The 10,260-nt window shown below is 39.0% G+C and overlaps 1 protein-coding gene across 1 annotated transcript in view; it reads right to left on the reverse strand.

Moving 5' to 3' along the window:
- chga (chromogranin A) overlaps positions 1 to 935 on the reverse strand; it is a 7,987-nt gene extending 7,052 nt beyond the window's left edge. Inside the window, exons 1-2 of the mRNA XM_035678909.1 lie at positions 686 to 935; positions 320 to 369 (exon numbers count right to left, since the gene is read on the reverse strand). Of these exons, the coding sequence (XP_035534802.1) occupies positions 320 to 369; positions 686 to 731 (96 nt within the window). The 5' untranslated portion in view covers positions 732 to 935. The remainder of the gene's footprint in view (positions 1 to 319; positions 370 to 685) is intronic.
- Positions 936 to 10,260: the final 9,325 nt, after the last annotated feature.

Raw genomic sequence — 10,260 nt, forward strand, 5'->3', positions numbered from 1 at the left:
ACACACACACTCTCTCACTCTCTCACCCTCTCTCTCACTCTCTCACCCTCTCTCTCCCAAGATGTGAAATGGATCCAGCAGTACCAAATGATGGAGGTCAAGGCTCTCCATTGCTACCAGAATGGTATCTATTGATTTGAGCAAGGTCAAACTGAGATTATCCCCAGTGTAGAAGAGACTCCAGTAAACTTAATTGGTTTTAAACACTGCTTGCCTTTTGAGTGTGGCAAGTAGAAGGACTGGACTCACTGTCACTGCAACAACAATAACACTCACACATTAATACAAAAAACAGTGCAAATACTAACTAAATCTTTACCTTTACGTCCTCATTCTCCAGCTGACTTGGAGTCAGTGGCAATGACAGAACTGCAAGAAAAGCAAGAAAAGAAGAAAAAAAAAAAAAACATGAATCATCCCCATCATTATCTGCTATTTCTATAATCCCTAAAGCTCTGGTGTTATTCTCACTGTTACTAAAACACACACAGGCTTTAGGTAACAAGGGACTGGATGTGCCAAAGGTGCAGGTGAATTCACTCCATCTTCCGCCGCAATTAAAGCTGTGTTAGTCGCTGTCCTTGGTGCTGAAACCCACCCGGCACTCACATCTTTTAAAGCAGGTTTCCTCTCAACAAACAGACTGTACCATCTCATCAGTGAACTTCAATGAGCATTCCCTTACCGCAGCTGGACAGTACGGTCACAAAGAGCAGTCCTCTCCCGATCATTTTCTTTTTTTTTTGTGGAGACGAGGCGCATTAAGCTCTCCAGGAATAGAAAAAATAGCGAAGCTTATATCAGAAGGTTTTGATTTGGAGACAGTCGTTAGATTACGGACGCATTCTGAATTAAACTTAGCCGCCTTTCGGTATTTCTGGAGAGCTAAATCTCCTGTAGCGTCGGAACCCGGCTGCCTCTCCGTCCTCTCTCTCTCCGGTCTCTCCACCAACACCTCACCGCAGCGCAACCGCACCGGCTTTTATAGGACGATGTAAAGAAAGGAAGTGACATCATCCTGGGACAAATGATCACTATTGTACCTGATCGTACCTCGGTGGTTGTCAGGGCGTGCACAGGTTTGGAGTACCTCATAGTGAGGCTGTAGGAAGGAAGTGATGTCTTCCACTCATATGAGTAGATTTCAGTATTTTTTTTACTTCATTTCATTTGACTTTAATTATACAGTTGACCTGGCAACGACTTCCAAAAGACTTGCAAAGGTCTATTCTGCTGTCACCTTACTTATAAAACTACATACTATAGTTGTGTCTTTAATCTGAAGCAGGGATGACATTTTGAGAACAGAAGCACAGATTTGATGTATCTGACTCCATTCTGTTGTGTTCCCATAGAGGACAAAGCTGGTGTCATCAGACTGTATTTGCTGATCATGTCTCTTGACAACGTGAATGTGTTGCTAGGTGACAGTTTATTGAACATGATTGCTGCCATGGCTGTTGCAGCACCTACTTTGATCATGTGAGCAGCTGGCCCTTTTTCACATTTCATAACCCAAGACAATGCAGCATTCATCTTTCTTATCAGTGGTGAAATGGGATCAACACGGAAGCAAACTGTTTGGGACATAATATGAGATATACAGTAGGTTATAGGTTAATAATATAGCTTATACATGTGTGTTAATAAATATAATATCTGATATAGTGAGCTACAAGATGTTATTTGTGGATTCCTCCTGGAAAGTCCATTGTTAGGACCATTATAGATGTATAGATTCAAATCTATTTAGGGTACAAAACATGGTTATGCAATGAATGGCTTAATGTATCATTCATTCTTGTTGCTCAGCATTAATGATCAGATCACTATGACATTATGTGATTAGTTAACACTGAAATAACAGTCTTTAATTGAAATCTTCAATTAAATAATGTTATTTCACTATTATTTAATATGCCACTGAATTAGATTGAATCCAGCTACATAGAAAGGAGAATTTCAGTCCACTAGCACCTGTTGTCATGGAAACATGAAGCTGTTTTTAGCCATGCTAGCGGCTCGATGGATGGCAATGTTGGTCTGCTGGTCATCGGTCCAACATTTTGGCCCAGATTGAAATATCTCAACAACTTTGAAATGCATTGCCATGAAAGGTTCATTGATTTATTTTCCTCTAATGGTTTAACATTTTAACTATTCTGTGAAACATCTCAACATCTACTGGATGAACTGGCACACAATTTAGTACAGACATGGTCACCAGATGAGGAATCTTTTAGTAATTCTCTGCCTTTTCTTCTAACACCAACATTAGTAATCTAATTGTGACTTTATTTATATATTACTATAGATTGATTTTTTTCTTGGGTCAAACAGCAACATGTAGGTATTTGCATCTGAAAAGCCCTTTACTGTATAACTGGACTCCATCAAGTTTGGTAGAATAAGAAAAAGTGTCTGTAAACTATCGATACCGAATGATTCTGTATTATTTTATTATTATTCATTACTTTTGAGCATGCAGTAAATTGTAACCTGTTATGAAGTGTTATCTAATGGCTCGCAGTAATTTGTTTGTTTTACAGTGTCATTACATAAAGGTCTTTCCATGTAATATAGGAACAGACTCATTGTACATACAACCAACCTATGGAGCATCCTAAAATTGTTTGCTCTCTTTTACTTCATAAGCACTGAGCCCCAGATGTACATGAGCCCTATGAGGTTATTTCCTCTTTTGTTACTAATACATTCACTTAAAAAAACGGCAGACAAAGAGTTTCCGATGTGTGGGTTGGACTGTTTGCTGTTTCAAATTTCCTACTGCTCCGTCCACTGAGATCCCAAAGATCTCATTATGCTTTCAGAGAGACAATAAAGGCCAATTTACGTCATCCATATTTGTCCCGCATAAACCGGCAACGGCTTTGTTTAAATATGAAGAGGGTTTTTCTTTGAATGCAGTAATAAGGTCATTATGAAATCCAGCAGCTACAAGGGCTGATTGAAATTCAGACCGCTGCAACATCCAAGAGAATTGGTAGAAAATTGGGACAGGGGAAATATATATTTTAGATCCTAGATGTGCATGGTTAACTGAAGTACAAACTCGGGGGTGATAAAAAATAAAAAAGCCTCTTTTTAGACTCAAGTTTTAATGTCTTTTTCCATAAAAAAATCTTTACTCTGTAGACACATTAAAATGAATCTCTCCCATTCAATGTCCAAAAGGATTTGCCTGCATTATGTGCAGTGAGACATGTTTACCTTGAAGGTTTTACAAAACCATCCCGTACAACTCAACCCCATCATGCAGAGTACATTCTGTATAGTTTAGTCAGTAACCTGAGCTGCACTTAATATAGCTTCCACCTGCCCTTGTAATCATACTAATCAAACAGAGTCAATACATACTGTAATGTACGCTCTAAACCAGACAGCAGAAGAATAGGAAACTCACCTGTAGTGGATGATCATATACCACAGCTACTTATGTTGAATGGGCATCGTTTGTGTGCACGCAAACAATGATTCTTCTGCTCAGCATCCAGCAGTATGTACAATATTCAGTGTTTTTGTTCGCTTTGGTGGGTTGCTTTCCCTCTTTTAGTGCTCAGTGCATAATAATGCAGCTATGCAGCTTATTATTAAGGGTCAAGAAGTGAAAGTGGGCCAGCAGCGGCCTGGAGATCTGAGGAGCAGACGTGTGACTAAACAGTCTTTGGTTTGAAAAGTCACAGTGGGTAATATGGAAGACAAACTCTGTTCCATCTTTAAATTATTCCTGTGAGCTGATCAGGGCTCTCTACGGCAGGCGGGTCGCTCTGCGTGACTATGCATGCACACCGCATGTTGCTGGAAATGAGAATCGAAGCTCAGTCGGCCTCTCAGGTAAATTAATTTTAATGTGGTGACTAATGCATGTCTGGACCTTTTATTATTGTCTAGAACCTAATGCACTTTGTTAATATCAGAGAAATGTAAGTAGTTAAATAAAACATGATCACAGATTTGAAAGACATTCACTTGGTTTTGGGAAAAGTCGAATTAGTTTAATGTCTCATGTATGAATGTATAAATGTCACATTAACAATTCAGAAATTGTTACTTCATGCCTAGCTAGTTACAAAATCGTCAGTTAAGTTAAAGCAGCACTTGGCACTTTTCCTTAAAAATACACCTACAGTATATTATTTTGATTACAAATGTGGAGAAACGTAGATGATTGTCCCATCCCCACAGTCGTTGTGTGGTCAGAACTGGTCAGTCATCTTGGTCCAAGGATGAGAATTTCAAATTGTACAGCAAAATATAAAACTTTCTGCTAAGAGCAGCAGTTGTTTCATGCAGAGAAAGCTGCTCACCACCTCCACCTGCAACTGCCTAGAAATAAAATATTTTGTTGCAGGAGTCACTGTCACATTATCAGTGGGGTTTTCAGATCCAATCAGATGACCACAGTCATTTCCTCTACGCGGCTATTTGGGGTCACAGACATGCAAAGTTGGAAAGAATGGCTCACAAACTCTCCTCTGCAGATGATCTGCTGTATTACCTCAACAGTAACCGATGTAGCAGTGACATGCTTGTATAGTAGTCCAACAGAGGGAAAGCTACAGTCCAAGACATCCCAAACCCATAAGGAGCGAGATCAGCAGGTAGACGGCTGCCTGTGATCGAGCATTAGACTGCAGTTGAGACTGGCCTGACTTGACCAAAAGCGGCCGGGTGAAAATATATGGGTGTTCCTACAGACGAGACACAGAGAATATTGGATGTTATTATCACTTATACACATAAAGGAGCATATTACACTGGTGGTTTTGCATGTTGCATTAGCTCTATAATTACACATCAGGGGACCATTTTCTAAATCATGGCATAGTTTCTACATTGATTTGCAATCATCGGTTTCCATTAATTTCACAGCTTTATATAAATCTACTTGCAGACTTGCAAATTACAGTGAATATTTACATTTTAGTTCTATTAATTCAATTATTTCCCTTCATTACTCATTATTTTGTTTGCATGGTAAATCAGCAGAAAGGTAGTGGTTGTATTTAAAATTGTTCTGACAACCAAAAGAAATGGTGGAAAACAGACACGACGCCCAGAGGGCAAAAGAACACAAGCGATTTGCATACTGATACAGTGAAATAGGTACATTTTAGGATTAAAATATCTGGTGTGGAACAACTGACTCTAAAGTTTCAGAGGTCTGAGGTCCCTTGGATGCATTAGTAGAAGGAAAATGGTGATACGCACTTCACTCAGGTGCAAGGCTGTCAGATAAAGGCCGCATGACAAAACGGTAAAGCCTGCACACTTACTCACTGACACAAATAAATCTTTTATTAATAACATTTTGATCCTAGATAGATCTTCCCTTGAATGCATTAACAATAACTCTGCTGACAACTGTATAAGCATAACATTCATAAAACAATAAACATAAAATCTAAACTCGGACTGATTATCTATTTGAATAAAGTTTCAAACCTCAGCAAGATTATTTTCATGACATTCTGTGCTAAAATTTGTAGAATCACTTTATCCCCTCAAAGGCATGAAATTACCATAAAAACCAACAACATCTTTTGAAAAATGCAGCTAGTTCTAGTCTATTTTTCCTCAGACAGCAGATTATTAAGAAAGAAGGTAAGTTGGTTGTTTAGCTGTTTAATTAAATAATGCCTGAAACCTTTCAAGGTAAAGACAAAGGTAACGTGGTGCTCTGGTGTAGTAACAACACGGTCCTACCGTAGGTGGACAGATGAGGCCAATGGGGTCAGAGAAACTGTTCACCATCAACTTTCCTCCCTCAGGCTGAAACTGTGTGCAGAAGACAGAGAGGCAAGGAGGAATTAATTTGTGGCATAAACAAACATCCTGTAAGTTGTAGTAATAGTGAAAACAACGATTCAGGGAAGCTGTGTCCTTCATTTTCCCACGCTTGAAACCTTCAGCTTTTTCTACTAGATTATTCATTATCATTTCATCCTTTTGTGAGCACAGATGTTACTTCACATAATAAATCCTTCCGAGTGTCAGTGGCTTGATTGTTGACCTTTAACCTCCAGTGCCATTAAATACAAGCAGTGCGACTCATTGTTCACCATGTTGTTCCACAGCCCCTTGGCCAGCTCCTCGTGCCCCTTTATGGTGAAGTGGAAGCAGTCGTGAGTGAAGAAGGTCATATCGATCTTCCCATTCTGCTCAGAGAGACAAAACATGCACAAGTGTAGATTACCTGATGCGAGAGTGTCGCTGGTGAAAACGTGACTTCTCTCTCATTTTCAGCCTGGCGTTAACAAAGCCAAAAGCTACAGCTGCCACACTTGGGATCTTCATGAGTCAATTGTTATTGTGTAATGTTTCACACTGATTCATCTCCAGCCATGTTCGCATTGTTGTGGCCTTTGTGGAGTGAAGATAGCTTACCGGGAGACGGGGAGGGTCAGCGTGTTTCAGAAAGGGCTGAAGAACAACAGCAAAGTTGTCCCTGAAGAAACGGTCGCTGTGCAGCAGATCCTCAAGTCTTTTCTGTGGACAGAAGTGACATGAAAATCTATTTAGTTTTTATTTGGTTTTGGGTCCGTGCACAGATATAGTGTTTGATTAGAAGATGCAAAACATATACATTCAATAGACTGACAGGTATAAACTGTACCTGAAACTCCAGATTGACTTCTACCAGCTCCCGCAGTTCAGGAGACCTAGCTTCTGGCTCTATCAGGCACGAGCAGAAAGACCTAAATAAGAGTAAAAAATTAAAAGGAGCAGGGGATAATGTTATAGGGAATAATAGGACATAAGGGAATAATAGGGAAAACCAGAAATATCTGGCGCAGAAGAACAGACTAGGAACTTTAATTCAGTGTTGATTCAGGCAGCACCTGAGGACAAAAAAGGTAGAAGTTGCACCGCCTCATTTCATTGATTTCAAGGGGATTCCGACCAAATCAGACCCAGATAACTTTATAGAAATATCCAAACTTCTCACTGATGGTTTTGTGTGTTTATGTAGGTCATACATACATACATACCTATTTCATAACCAGTTAGGTTAACTTGTTGTAGTAGGTTTAAAGATCACCTCCAGATATGTATTAAAACATATTAAAATACTCTGCATGGATTAATAATTTGTGTCTGAGTTAAAAAATGCTACAATTAAATCTACTCCTTCTCTTTAAAAAAAATAAAAATCTATGAATATGCAAATATATTTTTTTTTTTTCCCTCAAAAACCTGCTTGTACATCTTAAACTGAGATCTAAAGTGACCCCAGAGAAATGTTTCCCCCTTTGATGTGAAAACAGCCTTCTAGTATCAAACTGTGCACATACATCATATTGCACAGTGAAGTGATAACAAACAAAACACTATTTTGAGTATTAGGAGGACTTATGAAAGAGTGGCTCACCTTTGGAGCAGGCACCCTGGGGTGGGCTTCTGCACCTCCCTCAGAGTCTGCATGGGCAAGATCTGAACAACGTTAACGATCATACGAGGAACCTGAAGCACAGCACAAAGAAGACACCCACGCTGTAGTGAATTCCTGCAGCATATAAAAACCTCACCAAGAGCAATCCAAGTGTATTGTCTCCTCTTCTCTCACTTTACCTCATTCATAAGCATTTCCAAGGAGACGGTCATATAGTGAATGAAGTTATCCACTGAAAATAGAGCCTGGAGAAAACATGGAGACTCTGCAGAGATTAATGACATATTTGTCATTCTATAAAAAGCACCTGTTTCCTTCAACTAAATCCATTTAAAAACAGAAAGACAGACCTTATCTTTGCAGTAATCACAGATGTCATTCATGCCCATGAGAATGGTCAAAAGCTTCCAGTCCTGCTCAAAGTTTAGACCCTGAAGAAAGAGACAACAGAGGGCCAGAGGAGGTGGCAGAAATATATGCCATTTTAAAAAAACAATGATATATATAAATATTTGCCTGGAAAAGCTCCCAAATGAAGATATTTTAACTCAAAAACACAAAAACAATACATTATTGTGGCACATTAGTAAAGGTTTGAATAAAAATATCTAAAGGTGGCATTTGAAATCAATACATTGTTTTATTTTCAAATCTTCAGACATTTTCCAAATAAGTCTTTTTTCATTGAACTTAAGCCAATCACTTAGTCTAACAAATAATTAAATTACTGTTACATTTGACAGCATTTGACACCAAACTGGGGTGGCAGCTGGGGGTGGCAAGACATTATTTATGGCTGGCAGCTGCCACCCCATGCCACCTCTCTAGATCCGCCCCTGGTCATGGTGTAAATGTGGTCCATAAAAACATTTTCAGGGGCAGCATCTTGCTGTAGGATATAACAGATTCCAGCTAACAGGCTTTAATAACCAGCTCTATAACTCCATCATCACTCTGTTGTTACATTTCTGAGAAAACAGGACATTACTGTACCTCATAACCTCTCAGTGTGTCAATCAAATGTCTGGTCTGGCCGGGGAGGTTGCTGGGAAAAGAGCATAACAGTCTTTAAAAGCATCATTTATAAATAAAGCAGAAGGTCACAGAGCACACAATATTGTACGAAAATGCAATTTCTCAGTGGAAGTGGCCTGAAGCCCAAACAGAGCTAAAATTGGGCTACAAGGTATGATATTACTGGTTTCATAGTGATCCAAACACTGTTGGTGTGACACTGATGAGTCCTTACAAGGTATTGTGTCCAGTCACAGCCAGGTTGAAGCCTGTTTCACTGATATGAGCCTGCATCCCGTGGACCGTCTTGCCGGGAGCAGCACCAACCAGATTGGGATTGAACAGCTTGATGATATCTGAAAAGAACGATCGGAAAAGAAATAATGGAATATATGTAAAACAATACTGTAAGCTAAGATATAGTCAGTGATTAAAACATCTTACTTGCCAAAGTAATGGCATCTTGAAATGACCCGTAGCCTCCAATGCTGCAAGATGAAGGTAAGTCAGAGTGAATAGTGTTAGTACTAAAACAAGTGGTGATATTAACTCAAGTACTGTACTTGTACAGTATACTGATGTTTTACTTAATTTTCTTCTCGTGCCACTTTATATTTCTGCTCCACTACAGGAAAATATTGTACTACGAGTATCTAACTGCTTCAGTTTCTAATTACTTCATAAACTAAGATTGTAAACCATTAATCAATTAACGCAGAAAATAATTAGCAGATCTATAATGAAAATAATACTTATTTAGTATAATAGGCACAGGGGACATTTTTCTACATTGAGTATTAACATTTCAGGTACTTTTTTCTGACTATACCATAGTTTGACTTATGGAACATTTTCAGTGCAGGAATTTCACTTCTAATGGAGTATTTTTACAGTGTTATTAGTTCCTTAATTAAGAATCTGAATACCTCATCTACTATTCCTATTATATGCAAACTAAGAAATTCCACCTCTCTCTCTAAATACACATGGTGTGTGGTATTTTGAGTTTTGACTCTACTGCAGGGTTATTATCAGTGCAAGAGACCCATTACATGATACATCAACACATGATTTCTGTCACCTCCATGACACATGGCGAAACTCAATGGGAATCCCGAGGACAGTGGTGGCGTTGGCACCTATGGCCGTCTAAAAGGAAGAGACACAACATCTGATGAAAATGAGGACAACTGAGGAGGTGATTCTGTCATTTGGATAACACCCATTGCATTTCTTGTATAGTCCACTGCATTTTGAAGAGGAATTGTGTCCTTGTAAACGTAGTAAATGTAAGTTTCACAGTGGATACTGGAAACTCAAAAACATGTTTATCTTGTCATCCAACAGTGTGATGTTTTGAGGGTTTATTTAATAATTCACACTTTTGCTTTAAAAAAAGCACAAAAATTGAGAAGAGTAATGATAAGTAATCTGGTTACACTACTGTTACTGGATCATTTAGTCAACATGATTTACATTGTATATTAATGGTCCAACAGCAGTATTTTTTATACCATAGCAGCTGAAGAAAAAACAACAAATAACACCTACTGTCAGTGAATCCCCCAAGGCGGCGATGACTTTGATATCTGCCGCCTTCACAAATTCAACTGGACCAAAGTGTGAAAGCAAAGATGGAGATGAAAGAGAGGAAATCAGTGTAAAGTTTTAACTCTTGGATGACAGATTGATTTAAGGTGGGGGGTGATCTTGACAGACTGACCTGAGGAGGGGATGGAGGGAGAGGGACTCATGTCCGGGCACTGGAATGGGGGATGTTTGAAGGTCACTGGTCGAGTTTTCTCTGGAAACTCCTGAGACAGGAACAAGAG

This window comes from Morone saxatilis, unplaced genomic scaffold (genome assembly GCF_004916995.1).
Source record: "Morone saxatilis isolate NCDOM2014 unplaced genomic scaffold, NCSU_SB_2.0 Contig7, whole genome shotgun sequence".
Lineage (NCBI taxonomy): Eukaryota > Metazoa > Chordata > Actinopteri > Moronidae > Morone > Morone saxatilis.